At 38.7% G+C, this 21,664-nt stretch overlaps 1 protein-coding gene across 3 annotated transcripts; it reads left to right on the forward strand.

Moving 5' to 3' along the window:
* Positions 1-49: 49 nt before the first annotated feature.
* Positions 50-20,414, forward strand: LOC121385216 (glycoprotein-N-acetylgalactosamine 3-beta-galactosyltransferase 1-like). Of its 3 annotated transcripts, none has more exons than XM_041515792.1 (6): positions 50-166; positions 5,112-5,176; positions 6,550-6,621; positions 7,637-7,798; positions 12,909-13,576; positions 17,479-20,414. In XM_041515792.1, the coding sequence occupies exons 2-6, from the start codon at positions 5,122-5,124 to the stop codon at positions 17,638-17,640; spliced, it is 1,119 nt and encodes a 372-aa protein (XP_041371726.1). In that variant the 5' UTR covers positions 50-166; positions 5,112-5,121; the 3' UTR covers positions 17,641-20,414. The 3 variants fall into 3 exon arrangements, with proteins under 3 accessions (XP_041371726.1, XP_041371725.1, XP_041371728.1); XM_041515791.1 differs by lacking the exon at positions 50-166 and adding an exon at positions 4,604-4,734; XM_041515794.1 differs by lacking the exon at positions 50-166 and adding an exon at positions 4,604-4,734 and having other exon boundaries at positions 7,703-7,798.
* The last annotated feature ends 1,250 nt before the right edge of the window (positions 20,415-21,664 follow it).

A 21,664-nucleotide genomic window follows, 5' to 3' on the forward strand; every position in this document is an offset into this window, starting at 1 on the left:
GTCATTGAATTGTTACACATATGACGTCATTGAATTGTTACAGATAAATAATAGTTCGTGCTATTCTATCGCGTTTTTCACCGGCCTTGGTGGCGCAGTGGTTAAGCCATCGGACTACAGGCTGGTAGGTACAGGGTTCGCAAGCCGGTACCGGCTCCCACCCAGAGTGAGTTTTAACGTAGGTGTAAGACCACTACACCCTCTTCTTATCTTCTCTCTCACTAACCACTAAACAACTAACCCACTGTCTTAGACAGACAGCCCAGATAGCTGAGGTGTGTGTGCCCAGGACAGTGTGCTTGAAACTTAGTTGGATATAAAGACGAAAATAAGTTAAAATGAAAATGATATAACGTGGATGGATGAAAATGGTGTAATTGGGGGGAGCATTTCCTCCATACCCCCCCCCCCCCCACGACGCCAGTGCGTCCTAACCAATGGTTCACGACAGTGTCAGGCCCGTAGGAACCGGGGGGGGGGGGGCACGTGTCCCCCACTTGTGAGCCTTTTTTCACATTAATGCAGGCCTATACGCGGGGGGGGGGGGGAGGGCAAGGGTGTGTAAAAAATATATTTGACATATTTTGAGGCAAAGAAACGTTTCAAATTTACTTCCCAGAATGCAGGAAAATGCATCTCCTGCATTCTAGATTTAAAAAAATTTCGGAGGGGCATGCCCCCGGACCCCCCTAGTAATTCCGGCCCTTTGGGCCGTCGATTACGCACCCTCTCATATAAATTTCTACGTACGGGCCTGTAATGTTTGCCATTGTAACCAAAATCTGATATAGATATACGGGCCTGCGAGTGGCTAAAATGTCTCAATGTTTTTGGGACTTGTCAGCAAGTTTAAGAATCTCTACATCAGTCATAAAATATTAATGTTTTTGTTTGACCTATAGGCCTCTAGGGCAACAGCTGTTTTGGGTAAAACAAAATAAGTTTGTAGAATCAGTATTCAGCTTCAAGCAAACAGACGAAAATAACGCAGTGTGGTTTAAATCGGATGATAAATTGAGGATAATATTTCATGTTTTTTTGTCAAATATGATTTATATCTCATCGAATGAAGTTGCAATCATATCTCACGAGTCGCGCTTGCGCGACGTGTCTGGTATGATTGCAAACTTCACGCTGAGATGAGATATAAATCATATTTGAGAAAAAACATGAATTTTTCTATTTATTATATAACTTTTGGCAATTTACTTTTATTTTTAAAATACAAGCAGCAAAATAGTTCCGGCTTTCTTACAGTGAAGATAACACTTTCTATAGTGACGGTAACACAGTTTAGAGTGAAATAGTAAGTGACTGATAACACTTTTATTTCACTGATATTTTAAGATATTTCACTAAATGTTATATAAAAACATGTAATATCATGGTCGCAGGCGCGGGTGCAGAGGAGGGTTTGGGGGAGGGGTTTCGAAGCAAGTTTTTTCTTTTAAAAATGTATTTTTCGTGGAACTTTAATATGACCTCGCCAGTGTCTATCCGCACCCACCTCAAACCCGCCCCCCCCCCCCCAATTTCCTGGATACGCGCCTGACTTGACTTGTATTGGCGTACCTGTGAAATAAAAGACCATTACGTGTACTTTAACCACCTCGGTGGATCCATTCAACTGATTGGTGGTTTTTATTATTATTATTGTTGACGTTCCAACCAGTGCACCACAACTGGTCAAAGGCTGTGGTATGTGCTGTCCTGTCAGAGAGAAAGTGTATACAAAAGATCCCTTGCTGCATTAGGAAACATGTAGCGGATTTCCTCTGATGACTACGAGTCAGAATTGCCAAATGTTTGACATCCAATAGCCGATGATTAATTAATCAATATACTCTAGTGATGTCGTTAAACAAAACAAGCTTCAACTCTTCTTCTGTTTTTTTACGCGTAGTTACATGTAAAGTTGCATGTGGGTGCAGTCTGTATAGGTAATGTGCGTTATTACTAATACAAGACTCATGCCGTGTAAACTTTTGTACCGAGGAGAGTTTGTAGATTTGGATCGTGTTTTCAATTTTAATTTTTACTTTATTTTTTATTTTGGGTCTCACGGAACGTGCATATAAATTAAAACTTGCTTCTGTGAGCAAGATAATTAATCTAGATTATTTAGCAACAGCTAACCCAATCTGATTAAAATTAGCTCTACTGGTCTACCAGTAGATCTAACAGCATTGCGTGGACTCCCACGTCCAGGTGACATTTCATCTAAAAATAACAATTTAAATATCGACCAATTACACTTTGCCTTTTATAGCGTTATTCGGGAGCATAAAAATTCTAAAAATATCGGGCGAGACTATTTATGCAATAGACGAACTTGTTGGTCTATTTCAACATTGAAAAAAACAGGGGGAAAAGGGGCAGTAATAAACTCTGGATTGTATACTAGCATAAACAGATTTTATGGCTGTATCATCACGGGGTTGTTGTTTTTTTCGTCTTGAAACGAATTTTATATAAAATTTTATATTGAAATCAGTTTCCGGCATACTTCGTAATTCACCCGAATTATTTCGTATACCCTCGGCATAATCCCGAATGTTTTCAAATTCTTTTCAAATCACTGGCATGATTTCGCAAGTAAGGTTTTGATTGGTCGAATGAAAGGTCAACTGGACATGAGCTCCAATGGGCTGCTGTTAGATCCACATGTAATATTGGAGCTAATTTTAATTAGATTGCAGCTAACCCGTTCGTTTATACTCCGTAGCCCAAACAAAGTCCCATAGTCTCAGGTGTTGAATTATGCCGGCTCCTTTGTTCTGGACAGGGAAGGGCTTGAATTGGTGATGGGAGGAGGGACCACCCGCGCTGACGAGTACAAAAGAGCACCAGCAGCCCGACCGATTCACTAATATCAAAACCTATATTAGCTCGGCCATTTACCTTTCGACCGACCGTTCAAAATTGCGCCAAATTCCCTCAATCAAAATTGCGCACCCTTTTCTCTTTGGCATTTAACTGCTCCATTCAAATTCCATAGCACCATCACCACCCCCACCCGCCTGCTACCGATTTGATCGGGCTGCTGGTGCTCCCTTGCACCTGCCAGTGCAGGCGGTCCCTCCTCTCCCCTCCCCCCACCTTTCTTGTCATGGACGGAGGAGCCGGCCAGCTTGTTCTGAATGTGCACGTAAAACCCTATGACCTGACCTGACCTGACCGACCAGGGGCGGGGGGCATTTGTGGTGCTATTGAATTTTAAATGTCACTAGCTGGATTCACCTCTAGCCCTCCCCTTTCTGATACAACATATCTATAAGGGGAGGGCTAGAGGTGACGCGAGCTAGAATGTTACGTCAGATTAAGTCCAAAATATAAATTATTCCGCAGTTTTCATGAGGTAATTTGACGTCAAATAGATTGGACTGGACTGATTGTTTAACGTGCACATTCAGAGCAAGCTGTTGTAGCGCACGCCTGTCGTGGGCACAGGCACCGACCTCAGCTGGCTCCTCTGTCCAGGACAGGGTCAAATAGATATTTAAACATACGATTAAATATGGATGAGCAGGATGGTGGGAGTTGGGTGTCCAAATTCACCCTACTCAATTAAAATTTTCTTTTTCTAAAGTATATTTCCTAGATTCGAACACCCCTAGAAAGTTCGCTCGCTAGTGTAGATCCCACCCTGCACCATTAAGCATTACATCACCAACTATATTTTTGTTTCTTTTCTTTAAATCCATTATGTAGGCGCGTGTACAGAGTGAAATTTCGTGGGTTGAAATTGGTTTGTCCCCCCCCCCCCCCTCCACACACACCGTGGATTTTAGTGTAGGTATATGGTATTAGTGTGCGCGAACGCGTGCATGTTTGTCTTGTGTGTGTGCGTGTGTGTGTAAGAAGGTGCAAACAAGTGGGGGGGGGGCGCACGCACACACACACGCACACACACACACATATACATACATACATATATATATATATATATATATATATATATATATATATATATATATACAGGCAGGGGCGTGCAAAGGAAATTTTGCAAGGGTGGGGTCGAAAAATTGACCCCTTCTAGGGCTATTCTGAGGTGTTTTCTGCTGGCTAGCCGAGCTGCTTTCACAGGAATGTAAAAAATCGGGATATGATTTATTTTCGCCTTGAGCAGGGGGGGGTTTCGACCCCAACCCCCCTCCCTGCGCACGCGCCTGACAGGGCCGTAACTAGCGGGGGGGGGGGGGGCGAAAAAAAACCGGAAAGCATTAAAGAAACTTCTCTTCTTAAGGAGTTTAAGGAGTTTTAGACTATTAACTACTCAGTTCCACCCCCACCCCCCAACAGTAGCGGATCTAGGGGGTCCAGGGGTTCGCCCCCCCTCCCCCTTGTGTAAATTCGAACATGATGTGTTCAGCTGTAAGACAGTAAGAGGCGCGCTGTGTAAAAGGAGAGATGAATCATCACATTTGGACCCACCCTTTCACCCTTTACACTCACCCTTTACAATGTCTTATGCGTATTTTATGTTGTATAGCGTCCATAGGTGTTTTGTAAAATTGATGCATTATAGATACTAAAATAAAATAATTCGTTTCAGCACCGAAGTCAGGTTTTATAAAAACTACAATTTGTGTATGAATAATGGCTTTTGTTGATGGTTTTCTTGTCTTCACTCAGTATGAGATAATGTCCTTTAGGCTCTAGAGTCGCCGTCGTATACGCTCACTAAAAGTACAATAACAGAACGGATAAATGCACTTTTGTCAAGCGCAAAAGGTTAGATTAGACCTATATTACGATTAATTTGAGCCGTAAAGATATGATAGGCCGACTCAGTTGAATTTCTAATTATTTATAGGCCTAATACATTTTTTCCTGCCCATATAGTTTGTAAATAAAGATTCGAACATATGTTCAACATTATGTGCTACAAGTTTTATTTATTGAAAATAGGTCTTGTCTGGAAAATGCCCGCGAGTTTTTATTTGTAATGCATTTCTGACGGTTATTATAATTTTCGGAATTTTCCACTTGCGGGATAGGATTTACAGTTTGTGATTGCGTTCGTAAATATTTTAACATTCTACCATTTTAAAGTTTAAGAATTTTCAATAAACGTTTATTAAAGTTGTGTTTTTCATTTTACTAAATAGAGCATGAGATATGTTTGATGATCAACAAATTCCATTGTGGTTCCGAAGACTTGTTCTCAACCAAGGTGAGTATTATTATCACCCCCCACCACCACCACAACCACCACCATCATTATCATCATCATCAATACCACCACCACTATCACCACCACCATCATCATTGCCATCATCATCATTACCATATCAGTGACTTATCACCACCATCACCATCACCATCATCATCATCATCATCAACATCAACATCAACATCATCAGTATCAGTATCATTCACTGGTGTAGCCAGGATTTTATATTGTGGGTTTTTTCATTTTTCATAATGCAGCAAGGGATCTTTTATATGCACCATCCCACAGACAAGATAGCACATACCACAGCCTTTGATATACCAGTCATGGTGCACTGGTAGGCATGAGAATGTTTGCCACAGACTTTTAGATACTCTGTATATGGATGTCAAGTGTGAAATCTTTTTTCCATTAAAAATACATATTGGAGTTAAATTTAGCTCAGTCAGTTGAGTGCTCGCTTGTGGTGCTTGCATCACAGGATCAAACCACCTCAGTGGATCCATTCAGCTGATTGGTTTTTTTCCGTTCCAACCAGTGCACCACAACTGGACAAAGGCTGTGGTATGTGCTTTCCTGTCTGTAGGAAAGTGCATATAAAAGATCCTTTGCTGCATTAGGAAAAATGCATGTAGCGAGTTCACTTCAGGCTCGTGGGCTACACGAACAAGTTTTAAAATATACTTACCTTGATATTTGTATTGTATTATACTTTTTCTACAACTCTTTACATGTGGTTTTACATAATTTATTTATAAATTTTATTCTTAATGTACATAAATAATATTCCTAATATGCTTATGTTTCCTGACACCCCAATAGTCGATGTGTATTTTTCTCTAAGAATTGAAAATTTGCATAAACCATTTACGGGTTATGCAAAAACAAATTCAGGTGACCCATTTAGTTTTTATATAACCCACCATGACCATGTAAATGATGTCATAAATTAAATGCGGGAACGAAAAATGGTTTACAGAGTTTCTACCAGAGGGTAAAATGGGTATGGCGCTATACCCAATTTTTTTGCACATTTAATTTTTTTAAGTTAACATTTTGACAAAATTAATTACTGTTATCATTACTGTATGATTTTCTTAACACTAACCTTAAACTTAACCCATTTTCTTTCTGGGGGAGGCCTCCCCCCCCCCCCCCCCCACATACCCCGTTGACTGTGGTTGCATTCATTTCCATAGTGCCATACCCAAAAATTTATTTCTGTTAGAAACACTGGGTTATGAAAACTATACTTACGTGAGCGTAGTATATAGTGCAAACAAAACTATCGGTCTTGCAATTTTCAGAGCTCTGTGCTGGGGTGTCGTTAAACATTCATTAGGTTAAATAATTTCATCTTTTTTTTCCAATAGGTTTTCGTCGATTCCTGAAGCGACTCTTGCCGATTACATTAGGAACTGTGATTGTTCTTATCATATTGTACGGTATGTATGTGTGTTATACTTTGTCTAATGCAGTCAGGGCTTCTAGAAAGAAAGAAAGAGAAAAAAAGAAAGACATGTTTTATTTAACGACGCACACAACACATTTAATTTACGGTTATATAGCGTCAGACGTATGGTTAAGGACCACACAGACATTGAGAGAGGAAACCCGCTGTCGCCACTTCATGGGCTACTCTTTCCAATTAGAAGCAAGGGATCTTTTATATGCACCATCCCATAGACAGGGTAGTACATACCACAGCCTTTGATATATTAGTCGTGGTGCACTGGCTGGAACGTGAATTTTTATAAAATCCACTAGCCATAAAATCCACTAGCCATAAAATCCACTAGCCATGGGATCAGTGATTTAAAACATTTACTAGCCACGATTAAAAATTCACTAGCCCTACTTTACTGTAAGTTAATACAATTTTACTAAATAATAGAAATATGTCACCTAAAGAGGGAGATAGAGCTTAAAAACACTAATGTTTGGGTGGAGTCAAGATATTCATATTTACAAAATAGACTTAACTGCAACATTTGACCAAAATAAATTCACTAGCCGTCAAGCATAGTGATAGTAGTCATTTACTAGCCCAACATTGAATATCACTAGCCATGGGAGTGGGGCTACCATAATGTAGAATCTCTGTCGGGCATGGCAATAGTAGTTATTTACTAGCCCAACATTGAATATCATTAGCCATGGAAGTGGGGCTACCATAATCTAGAATCTCTGTCGGGCATGGCAATAGTAGTTATTTACTAGCCCAACATTGAATATCACTAGCCATGGAAGTGGGGCTACCATAATCTAGAATCCCTGTCAGGCATGGCAGTAGTAATTATTTACTAGCCCTCTTGATTATGTTTAAGTATAAGGAAACAGATTTTGGTAAGAATAGAATTAGTACCTAACCATTCCTTTTCCTGTTTATTTTAGAAATATCGTCATCTATTGATTCCACAGATGAAGTTACGCATCATCAAGTTTTCCTGTTTATTTCAGAAATATCGTCATCTATTGATTCCACAGATGAAGTTACGCATCATCAAGTTTTCCTGTTTATTTCAGAAATATCGTCATCTATTGATTCCACAGATGAAGTTACGCATCATCAAGTTTTTAACTACAGTAGGATAAGTTGGGCTCGAGCGGCAGATGTTAAAGGTAAAATGGAACCTCTCAAAACCGGACCCTCTGTAAACCAAATTCCCCTCAAAACCGGACCCTCTGTAAACCAAATTCCCTTCAAAATTGGACCCTCTGTAAACCAAATTCCCCTCAAAACCAGACCCTCTATAAACCAAATTCCCCTCAAAACCGGACACTGTAAACCAAATTTCCCTCCAAACTGGACAGTTTTTTTTTTATATTCCCAATTTAAGTATCAGTTCAGTATTAATTCAGAACATAGTGTTAGTGAGAACAGTCTCCCACACACCACCAACCCAGTTTTATGTGTGCATGTAAAATAATACATTGTGTAACAAGATAATAAGTCTAACATGACAGCCTTAGTGTTATGGATACATTGTAAGAAGATAGTGTGCAATGTATAACATGTTACATCAATTGTATAAATAGAAATTTTAAGATAAGTGGTAACAGATATACACAATGTATGATAATTTATACTCTATAAACACAAAATACATTGTATTACATAATACAACCTTAGGTTGTTTTTCTCCCCATTGGCAAAAGTGTTCAATAAATGTGTATAACCGCATACTTTTTATTTCCCATCTCACCTTTTGAAGTGCCCTTTGTAAAGACTTTTTTTTTATTTATTATTTTTTAAATTCATCATCCACAATATTAAACACTAAATTGTCCTGAAAATGCAGCACAGATCATCTTTAAGATAAGAAAATGTATTTCTTGTAAACATTCCATATTTAAAATAGCATGGACACACTGACAAATGTTTTTCAATCCAAGGGAGGATTATTGGGGGTTTCCCAGTCGCATGGAACCCCCTCCCAGCTAAAAAAAACCCAAACAACCCCACCGCGTAGATCTAAATTGATGTCCACATGTGTGTACCCTCTTGTCCCCTCATTCATGCACAACGATTGGAAAAAAATGCCTACCTACCTACCTACCCCTAACCCCCAATGTTACTGGAAACATGATCGTTTCAAATTATATAAACATTTACATACTGTTTCGGAAACCCCCCTTACTTAAAGCATAATCTGCCCCTGCAATCATTACAAAAAGAAAAGAAATGAAAATGTGAATACATTCAACAAATTTGAGTATTAATTATTATTATATATTATAATATAACAATCTACAGTATTCATTGAACTGGAAAACCAACTTGCAAATAACACCTATGCTGGCTGGGTCCTCATTTTTCATAAGAAAAATAAACTGCTCTTGAGGTGTCATACTTACGAAAGATGAGTTGTAGCTGAAAATAAACTGAAAGAATTTTTACCATCGTCTTTTTTTTTTTACATTGTACAATATTGTGAAATTCATCTTCGATGACATTACACTTGTGATTCATCCCAGAGATGCTGGAGTGTATGGTTGTGTATGTCTGCCAGTTTCAATTTTTAAATTATGGTTATTTCAAAAATGTTCGGGAGCATATTCCTGATCCCCCTCCCCCCAATCTCACCCCCTTTAGGAGTTTGGCTCCTTTGCCTTCAGCAAATTCAAATTGTCCGTTTTAGAATTTTGTAAAAAACCCACCCCAAAACAACCCCATTTCAAAATTCTGGACCTGCCCCTGATGCACTTGATATAACTTAAAATTAACAAAAGGCAGTGAGACAATTACTTAAAGGGACACGCTCTAGTTACAGCTAGTTGTTAACCATTACGGCGTTGTTTTTCGCTATTAAACCCATTTTTTCACAAATAAAATTGCACTTTACTTACATTTTATTATTTAGAATACATATGTCCATTCACCTGAAGTGCTTTTTGGTAATCCTGGTAATCCTGATGTTTGTAAAACCACGAAATGCATTTTTTGTATTTCTTAAAAAGCCGCGCGCAAAACGTTAAGCAAGCGAGGTCCAATCTATTTTTAGAGGGAATATTCCTGTGTAAACATCACAGATGTTGGTATACCACGTGACCGTTATCATTTTGGTTCAGTTTGTTTTCTCGTGCACGGTTCGCGCAATCAACATCCGATTTGTTGTCGTTTACTTGTTGTTCATTTGTGAGATTTTTCTTCACAGGTCGTGAACATTTTCAGTAACTATAAAGTTCAGACAAGTAAGTGTCTCAATACAAAACGTTACAAACCCTTAAAACCAATAATTTTGCTAAGTCTTACGATATCTGGAGAGGGGATACAACCAGGACAGAACAGTTGGAACATGTCCAGGAGAGGTGAAAGGAACGCACCCCAAGTCTGTGAAATTTGTCGTGACGTAGGCATTGTTGTGCTTCGAGCGACATCTACCGGTGACATCAGAATACTAACTTTCAAAATTATTTCAAGCAATTGGGACATGGGGATTCCCATGGTATTTATCGATATAAAACCTGCTTTTTCACTCCATTTGATAAAAACATGATCTAAGTGTGTTACAGGTTTGTAGATTAACCAAATTATAATTTATTTTTGCTGGATGGAACTAGGGTGTGCGGCTTTGATAGAAAATTCTTTAAGTTCCTTTTTTTTTTGTAGTTGGAGTATCCATCATATGCGGTTATGTGGGATAGAAAAAGTACACTCAAGGTGGTGGAAATTTCAACCAGGGTGTACTTTTTCTATCCCACATGACCACACAATAAGGAGTTTTTTCCTCCCCATCCATTCGATAAATAAAGTATTATTTTACACGAACAAATAAAAGATGGCTGAAAAAGTAACTTCTTTATTTGACCGTTTTATCATAAATAAACTACACTATCATATTGCCGTGTCTGTTTCATGTGTTAAATTTAATTTAACACTACAAATTAACAAGATAGCTTTTATAATGAAGGTTTTAATAACAAAATATCCATCTAAAACTAACCAACTCGAATTGATATGACGTCATATATTACCAATGCCGTAATACTCCCCATGTTAAATTCAATGATGACATAGCCCATGCAAGACAGATTCATTCTGTATGGGCTGACGTCATGGAATGGGTCTGTCTTGCATAGCTAGGGATGGTAGAAATAAGACTCCATCATATGTGGTCATGTGGGATAGAAAAAGTACACCCGAGTTGGTGGAAATTTGTGCCTGGGATCATGGGCGTATGGGGACTCTTTGATTTAGGGGGGCTGGAGGGGTTGATTTGTCCGAAATTTTACCCACATAAAATTTGCCCGAAGTTTTCCCACTGTTTTGCCCGAATTTGGGGGGGCAATTGCCCCCCTGCGCCCCCCCCCCCCCCCCCCCCCAGGTTGTATGCCCATGCCTGGGATGAGGCTTGAATTTTTTTTAATCCCACATGACTGCATATAATGGAATCTTTCTCTCATCCATTGGAACAGAGCTATCCCATGAAAGAAAACCATGTAAGAAATTTCTATCTTACATGGGATATCACGTGCTTGCGTTTAACATGACGTCGTTGGTAATATATGACGTCATATTAATGTGAGGCGGTGACGTGAGGTTATGAGACACCGTTTTAAATTAATATTTTGTTATTAAAACCTTCATTTTAAAAGCCATCTTGTTAATTTGTAGTGTTAAATTTTATTTAACACATGAAACAAACACGGTCAGTACGATAGTGCAGTTTATTTATGATAAAATGGTCAAATAAAAAGGTTAATTGTTCAGCCATCTTTGTCTGTTCGTGTAAAATAATGGTTTATTTACCGAATGAATGCGAGAAAAAGACTCCATCATATGCGGTCATGTGGGATAGAAAAAGTACACCCGAGGTGGTGGAAATTTCGACCATGGAACTCGGCAAGCCTTGTCCCAGGTTGAAATTTTCACCAACTCGGGTGTACTTTTTCTATCCATTTGGGGCGGGACGTAGCTCAGTGATACGTGGTCCGTTTGGGATCAATCCCCGTTGGTGGGCCCATTGGGCTATTTCTCATTCCAGCCAGTGCACCATGACGGTATATCTAAGGCTGTGGTATGTGCTATCCTGTCTGTGGGATGGTGCATATAAAAGAACCCTTGCTGCTAATCGAAAAGAGTAGCCCATGAAGTGGCGACAGCAGGTTTCCTCTCTCAATATCTGTGTGGTCCTTGACCATATGTCTGACGTCATATAACCGTAAATAAAATATGTTGAGTGCATCGTTAAATAAAATATTTCCTTCCTTCCTTCCTCATTCATTCAGTAAACTTATTTTACACAGACAGAGCTGAAAAAATAACTTTTTATTTGGCCATTTTATCATAAATAAACTACACTATCATATACTGTGTTTCTTTCACGGGTTAAATAAAATCTTACTTTACAAATTAACAAGATAAGTTTTATATGGCAGGTGTTAATCACAAAATATCGATCTGTTGTCCGATTCGCTCCAACTACTGGTACATACATGTATTATCCTGTCTGTGGGATGGTACATATAACAGATCCCTTGCTACTAATGGAAAAATGTAGCAGGTTTCCTCTCTAAGACTATGTGTCAAAACTATCAAATGTTTGAAGTCCAATAGCCGATGATTAATAAATCGATGTGCTCTAGTGGTGTCGTTAAACAAAACAACACACTTTTGTTGTCTGATAACCACAGACGTAACAAGAGAGTTAGTTCCCCTTGCTTGTGGGGAATAGAAATAACTTTATGGCTGTCTTTCATGGGATAACAATGATAGTGAAAGTTAGAGTTTGTTGTGTTTAACAGTACCACTAGAGCACATTGATTAATTAATCATCGGCTATTGGATGTCAAACATTTGGTAATTCTGACATATAGTCTTAAAGAGGAAAGTTAAAGTTTGTTTAACGACACCATTAGAGCACATTGATCTATCAATCATCGGCTATTGGATGTAAAACATTTAGTGATTTTTGAAGTCTTTAGAGAGAAAACCTGCTACATTTTTTATCAGCAGAAAGGGATCTTTTATATGTACTTTCCCACAGATAAGACACAGCATTTTATATGCCAGTCGTGGGGCATTGGTTGGGACGGGAAAAAACCTAATCAGAGAAATAAGTCCAATGACGTTGTTCAATCGTATGACACAAGCAACTCGGGCAAGCGCTCTACGAATAAAATATAATGTTAGATAAAAGAATTATAAAAGGAAAATTTAATTAATTAAAAAGAAAACGCTTTAAATTTTCTCCAAATTTAATTAATGTTTTGTTTTTTTGTATTTCAGTTTTGGTTAATAACTCTGTCGCTCAGTCGTTGAAGGACAAGATTAAAATTCTCTGTCTGGTGCTAACAGTGTTGGGCCATCAGGAATCTCAAGCCCTGGCTGTGAACATAACCTGGGGATCACGCTGCACTCTGCTGTTGTTTGTGACCTCCAAACCACTGGCCGACCTGCCACACATCGTGTTAAACATTCCCGACAACAAGCGCCACCGTACCGCAAAAACAGTCTCCATGTTTGAGTATGCCTACCAGAGATATATCGACGATTTCGATTGGTTCCTTAAAGCTGATGATGACACATTCGTCGTTATGGAGAATCTGCGATTTCTTCTGTCGCACATTAAAGCTGACGATTCGTCATATCTCGGTTTTTATGTTCAACAGTTTGTCAGACAAGGATATATGGTCGGAGGGGCTGGCTATGTTGTTAGTCGGGGAGCGCTGAGGATGCTGGGAAGGAAAGGTCTTCGAGATTCGAGTATATGCAAGCAAGATGGCTGGAGAGAAGACGTAGACTTCGGAATGTGTCTAGAAAATCGAGGCATTCGTCCGTTTTACACCCGTGATGTTTTTAAGAGGGAGATGTTTTTACCTGTAAAACTGTCTTATTTGTTGGGTTCCAATCCCTTGAGGAAAGAATTTGAAGAACCGAGAAAAAGAATTAACGTTGTGAGTATTAGATCCCTTTTGCCTTGGTTTGTCAGGGCGGGAGGTAGGTAGTTCAGTGGTAGAAGGAAAGGTTCTTTTGCTTAATGACATCACAAGAGCGTATTGATGAATTAATCATTAGCTTATGCTTAATGACATCACAAGAGCGTATTGATGAATTAATCATTAGCTTATGCTTAATGACATCACAAGAGCGTATTGATGAATTAATCATTAGCTTATGCTTAATGACATCACAAGAGCATATTGATGAATTAATCATTAGCTTATGCTTAATGACATCACAAGAGTGTATTGATGAATTAATCATTAGCTTATGCTTAATGACATCACAAGAGCGTATTGATGAATTAATCATTAGCTTATGCTTAATGACATCACAAGAGCATACAATGTATTGATGAATTAATCATTAGCTTATGCTTAGTGACATCACAAGAGCGTATTGATGAATTAATCATTAGCTTATGCTTAGTGACATCACAAGAGTGTATTGATGAATTAATCATTAGCTTTTGCTTAGTGACATCACAAGAGCGTATTGATGAATTAATCATTAGCTTTTGCTTAGTGACATCACAAGAGCGTATTGATGAATTAATCATTAGCTTTTGCTTATTGACATCACAAGAGCGTATTGATGAATTAATCATTAGCTTTTGCTTAATGACATCACAAGAGCATATTGATGAATTAATCATTAGCGTATGGATATCAATAATTTCATAAATCTGCAAGTGTGTGTGTGCAGGAGGGGATGTTTCAGGAATTGAACCCCCCTCAGTAAAGTAAAAAGTTTGTTTTATTTAACGACGCCACTAGAACACATTGATTTTTGTATCTTATCATCGGCTATTGGACATCAAACATATGGTCATTCTGACACTGTTTTTTTAGTGAAAATCCTCTGTCGCCACATAGGCTACTCTTTTACAACAGGCAGCAAGGGATCTTTTATTTGCGCTTCCCACAGGCAGGATAGTACACACCATGGCCTTTGTTGAACCAGTTATGGATCACTGGTCAGTGCAAGTTGTTTACACCTACCCATTGAGTCTTGCGGAGCACTCACTCAGTGTTTGGAGTCGGTATCTGGATTAAAAATCCCATGCCTCAACTGGGATCCGAACCCAGTACCTACCAGCCTGTAGACCGATGGCCTAACCATGATGCCACCGAGGCTGGTGACCCCACCTCAGAGCGAATTTTCAACTTTCAGTTATACAGTTGGTTAGAATTACATGAACCTTAGAAGAATTTGAATTACAGTCGGACTTCGTTACAATGACCGTCATTACTACGACATTGACACCATCCTACCAAAAATTGTCAGGAACGAACATACACCAACGTTATTCTGTTCATTACACCGGAATTCACACCTTCTGACACCGACAGAGCAAACTGGGAACAAATGTGCATCTGACGTCTGAAAACACCTCTTTACAACGACATTACATAATTACAGATACGTTATACGTTGGCCGTTTGGCATCTTGATTTTGTCAGGAGCCAACAGTGTCACATGATGTCTGAGTTACTGATGTCAGTTAAATCGGTAGCCATTCAATTAAAGGATTAACTGTGAACTAGTTTTAAATTTTTTAAACGAAGGAGGACATTAACAATGGAATGATTAGATTGACAATGAATGCACCTTGATTAATAGTAATATATTTAATAATGGTCTGATCCATCCCCGTCGGTGGGCCAATTTGGGCTGTTTCTCATTCCAGCCAATACACCACGACTTGTATATCAAATGCTGTGGTATGTGCTATTCTGTCTAGGATGGAAAAATGTAGTGGGTTTCCTCGCTAAGAGTTTATGTGAAAATTACAAAATGTTTGACATCCAATAGCTGCTGTTTAATAAATCAGTGTGCTCTAGTGGTTTTGTTAAACAAGTTTTTTTATAACCCCAATTTTGATATAACGACAAAGAGACCTGGGGACGAACATGGTCGTTGTAACGAGGTCTGACTGTATTAGGATTATGCAGTTCTGAGAGTAGTGATGACATCATGTGGGACAGATTGATAATTTTATTTCCCCCCCCCCCCCCCCCCCATACACACACACCCCTGCTATGCACCTCAGGCCCATAGCCAAGATTTTGAGAGAGGGGGTCGTTTAGGCTTATGGTGGGGCACGAAGTGCCTCACACGATTTCGCACCCAAATTGGGGGGGGGGGGGGGGGGGTCCGGGGGCATATTGAAAAAAAGTCACTGGTAGGGGGTAGGTCGACCAACCCCCAGACTCCCCATTGACTATAGGCCTGCACCTATTATCATGTTCATTAGGAATGACTCTACAAATCACTGGTGGGGGGTAGGTCGACCAACCCCCAGACTCCCCATTGGCTACGGGCCTGCACCTATTATCATGTTCATTAGGAATGACTCTACAAATCACTGGTGGGGGGTAGGTCGACCAACCCCCAGACTCCCCATTGGCTACGGGCCTGCACCTATTATCATGTTCATTAGGAATGACTCTACAAATCACTGGTGGGGGGTAGGTCGACCAACCCCCAGACTCCCCATTGGCTACTGGACCTGCACCTATTATCATGTTCATTAGGAATGACTCTACAAATAACTGGTGGGGGGTAGGTCGACCAACCCCCAGATTCCCCATTGGCTACAGGCCTGCACCTATTATCATGTTCATTAGGAATGACTCTACAAATCACTGGTGGGGGGTAGGTCGACCAACCCCCAGACTCCCCATTGGCTACTGGACCTGCACCTATTATCATGTTCATTAGGAATGACTCTACAAATAACTGGTGGGGGGTAGGTCGACCAACCCCCAGACTCCCCATTGGCTACAGGCCTGCACCTATTATCATGTTCATTAGGAATGACTCTACAAATCACTGGTGGGGGGTAGGTCGACCTACCCCCAGACTCCCCATTGGCTACAGGCCTGCACCTATTATCATGTTCATTAGGAATGACTCTACAAATAACTGGTGGGGGGGGTAGGTCGACCAACCCCCAGACTTCCCATTGGCTACAGGCCTGCACCTATTATCATGTTCATTAGGAATGACTCTACAAATCACTGGTGGGGGGTAGGTCGACCAACCCCCAGACTCCCCATTGGCTACTGGACCTGCACCTATTATCATGTTCATTAGGAATGACTCTACAAATAACTGGTGGGGGGTAGGTCGACCAACCCCCAGACTCCCCATTGGCTACTGGACCTGCACCTATTATCATGTTCATTAGGAATGACTCTACAAATAACTGGTGGGGTGTAGGTCGACCAACCCCCAGACTCCCCATTGGCTACTGGACCTGCACCTATTATCATGTTCATTAGGAATGACTCTACAAATCACTGGGGCAGGATGTAGCCCAGTGGTAGAGCGATCGCTTGATGCGCGGTCAGTCTAGGATTGATCCACATCAGTGGGCCCATTGGACTATTTTGTTGTTCCAGCCAGTGCACCACGACTGGTACTATATCAAAGACCATGGTATGTACTATCCTGTGTGTGGGATGGTGCATATAAAAGATCCCTTGCTACTAATGGAAAAATATAGTGGGTCTCCTCTCTAAGACTATATGTAAAAATTACCAAATGTTTGATATCTAATAGCCGATCAATGTGCACTAGTAGTGTAGTTACCCCCCCCCCCCCTCCAAAAAACCCCCCAAAACAACCCCAAACAATAACAACAACACACAAAAAACAAATCGCTAATTATATATGTAATACCTAGATTCAATATCTGGGTTTTTTATGTACTCATGAACACCAAGCAAAACCACAGCATATTTACATCATTTCCATCATTCAGACGGTTACAGCTATTGGACATTACTGTCAACAGTCAATTATGAATTTAACAGTACAGTACTGTCAGAATGTTTTTGTTTTTTTACAGGGTCCAGCTTGCTGCAGTCAACTAACGATTTCATTCCACAATGTGTCGTCCGCCGAAATGTATCAGCTTGAGTTCCTGCTCTATCGGATACATGTGTTTGGGCGCCACGTAGATGACGCCTTTTTTAAAGACTTTGTAAAACCAGAACCGATTATGACATAATGTTACCAGCAGTGTTTTAAAATCAGAACCTATTTTGACGTATTATTACTAGCCACTTTTTAAAACCAGAACCTATTATGACATAATGTTACCAGCAGTGTTTTAAAACCAGAACCGATTATGACATAATGTTACCAGCAGTGTTTTAAAGTCAGAACCTATTTTGACGTATTATTACTAGCCACTTTTTAAAACCAGAACCTATTGTGACATAATATTTCCAGCAGTGTTTTAAAATGAGAACCTATTGTGACATAATATTACCAGCAGTGTTTTAAAATGAGAACCTATTGTGACATAATATTACCAGCAGTGTTTTAAAATGAGAACCTATTTTGATGTATTATTACTAGCCACTTTTTAAAACCAGAACCTATTCATGTAATGTTACTGCAACAGGGCTCGCCCTGTACATGGCTAAATTAGACAATTGCTAATGTTTATACAAAATGGCTAAAAAAAATTGACTTTGGATAGTAAAATATTCCTCAAATTAACCACATTTTAACGATTTTCAAGGAAGTACCGGTATGCTACATTTCTGAAAATTGGCTAAACCAAAAACATTTTCCAGAGTGAGCCCTGCTGCAATTGTTTTTAAAACCAGATATTTTACCAGCTGCTTTAAAAGTAGAACATATTGTGACATAATAGTAATAGAAGTGAGATTTAAAACAAGAACCTATTCTGACATAATATTATGAGCAGTGTTTTACAACCAGAACCTATTTTGACATAATATTACCAGCATGTTTTAAAAGCAGAACCTATTGTGACATAATATATGTTTTCACCAGTGTTATAGAACCAGAACCTATTGTGACATAATATTACCAGAAACATTTAAAAATAGAACTTATTGACATATAATGTTTCCAGCCATTGTGACATATTATTACATATACTATAACCAGTATTTGTTGTGACATAATATTACTAGTAAAATTTAAAACATTAACCTATTGAGATATAATGTTTCTAGCCGGGTTTTAAGATCAGAACCTATTATGACTTTATATTACCAGCAGTATTTTATAACCAGAATATATTGTGACATAATATTACCAGCCTCATTTTAAAACCAGAACCTGTTGTGACATAACATATGTTTCAGGCATGTTTTAGAACCAGAACCTGTTATGACATAACATATGTTTCAGGCATGTTTTAAAACCAGAACCTGTTGTGACATAACACATGTTTCAGGCATGTTTTAAAACTAGAACCTGTTCATTTAATGCTACCACAAAAATTTAAAACCAGCACCTATTGTGATCAATGTTTCCAGCCATCATATTTTAAAACGAATATAATATTACCAACAGTATTTTATGAGCAAAACCTGTTCTGACATAATATTAGCAGCCATGTTTTATGAGCAAAACCAGTTGTGACAAAAATAATAATATTGGCAGCCATGTTTTATGAGCAAAACCACTTGTGACATAATATTGGCAGCCATGTTTTATGAGCAAAACCAGTTGTGACATAATATTGGCAGCCATGTTTTATGAGCAAAACCACTTGTGACATAATATTGGCAGCCATGTTTTATGAGCAAAACCAGTTGTGACATAATATTGGCAGCCATGTTTTATGAGCAAAACCACTTGTGACATAATATTGGCAGCCATGTTTTAAAACCAGAACCTGTTGTGATATAATGTTACAAGCCATGTATTAAAACCAGAACCTAGTGTGACATATTATTAGCAGCCATGTTTTAAAACCAGTATTTATTGTTACATGTTGTTGCCAGCAAAATTTAAAACCAGTAGGATCTACTCATTGTGACATAATATTACCAGCAGTCTTAAAACCAGAACCTATTGTGACATATATTACTAACCATGTTTTAAAGCCAGAACTTATTATGACATAATGTTGCTAGACATGTTTTAATCCAGAACTCATTATGATATAATGTTTCCAGTCTTAAAACCAGAACCTATTGTGACATAATGTTACTAGTTATGTTTTAAATCTGGAACCTGACATATTCTTACCAGCAGTGTTTTAAAACACAAACCTACTGTGATATAATATTACTAACCATGTTTTAAAACCAGAACCTTTTGTGACATTATCTTACTAGTTACTCTTGTTTTAAAACTAGAACTTGTTGTGACATATTCTTACCTGCAGTGTTTTAAAACCAAATCCACTTGTGAGATACAATGTAACATTACCAGCTTTAAAAAAAAAAAACCAATTGAATAATAAAATTACCACTCATGTTTTAAAACTGGAACCTATTGTGACATAATATTATTACCAGCCATATTTAATCTGAAAGACAAAGCAGTTATTTCTTTTTAAAAAATCTTATCTCTGCACAATGCAGAGGTCAAGGGATGTTTTAACAAGATCTATAGAAAAACGTTTAAAAATCCAAAATCAAGCTGCAAGACTTATTTATTACTGAAAAAAGCAAAGAAACATCCACTGCAGAAATAATCAGAGAGAATTGACTTTAGAACCTGCCCGTTTGTCTACAAAGCCCTCAACGAACTAACGCCATCATATCTGGAAACAATGTTTCAAACAACTTCTCAACTCAACATAGTCATCTTAATGAATTAAAACCAAGAAGAGAATTTTGTCGCCATAGTTTTTCATGTAGGGGAGCTAAACTGTGGAACACACTACCTTCAAAGATAAAATATTCTCAATCCCTCGCCTCTTTCAAATCCAGTTATTTTAAGCACTATTCAAATAATAATCAATTTTAAGATACACCTTTGTTGATTTTGATGTGTTTGGTAAAATAATTATGATGTATTGAGTTATCACTGACTCAAGTTTCTTAACAAAATGATTTAAATATTATTTAAATATTCATAATATGTGCTATTGTTCCTCATGCTATACATATTACATGTATGTTGATGTTGTTTCTTTGAATGTATGTATGTATAATATCATGTATAGATTAGAGAGGGCCTCATGGGAGACCAGTCACCTTGTACTGAATGTGTTTACCCTCTGAAAATAAAGAATTTTATTATTATTATTATTATTATCGTGAACAACACCCTTGAATTATGGTGAGTATTTTGTCTATAGGAGGACTGCCACTTCTCAGCGCCTGTTGTATCATAAACGTTTGTTTTGTTTGACAACTATTGCACATTTATTAATCATTGGCTACTGGATATCAAACATTTGGTAATTCTGACACATAGTCTTAGATAAAAACCTGCTACATTTTTCCATTAGTAGAAAGGGATCTTTTATATGCATTTTCCCCACAGACAGGACAGCACATACCACAGCCTTTTGATACACCAGACGTGGTGGGGCCCTGGTTGAGACGGGGAAACAACCCAATCATGGGTTAATTACTTAAAAGTAAGGGATATTTTATATGTATTATCACACAGACAGGACAGCACATACCACAGCCTTTTGATACACCAGACGTGGTGGGGCCCTGGTTGAGACGGGGAAACCACCCAATCATGGGTTAATTACTTAAAAGTAAGGGATATTTTATATGTATTATCACACAGACAGGACAGCACATACCACAGCCTTTTGATACACCAGACGTGGTGGGGCCCTGGTTGAGACGGGGAAACCACCCAATCATGGGTTAATTACTTAAAAGTAAGGGATATTTTATATGTATTATCACACAGACAGGACAGCACATATCACATCCTCTTGATACACCAGACGTGGTGGGGCCCTGGTTGAGACGGGGAAACAACCCAATCATGGGTTAATTACTTAAAAGTAAGGGATATTTTATATGCATTTTCCCACAGACAGGACAGCACATACCACATCCTTTTGATACACCAGATGTGGTGGGGCCCTGGTTGAGACGGGGAAACAACCCAATCATGGGTTAATTACTTAAAAGTAAGGGATATTTTATATGCATTTTCCCACAGACAGGACAGCACATACCACAGCCTTTTGATACACCAGACGTGGTGGGGCCCTGGTTGAGACGGGGAAACCACCCAATCATGGGTTAATTACTTAAAAGTAAGGGATATTTTATATGTATTATCAC

This window comes from Gigantopelta aegis, chromosome 11 (assembly GCF_016097555.1).
Source record: "Gigantopelta aegis isolate Gae_Host chromosome 11, Gae_host_genome, whole genome shotgun sequence".
Classification (NCBI taxonomy): Eukaryota; Metazoa; Mollusca; class Gastropoda; order Neomphalida; family Peltospiridae; genus Gigantopelta; species Gigantopelta aegis.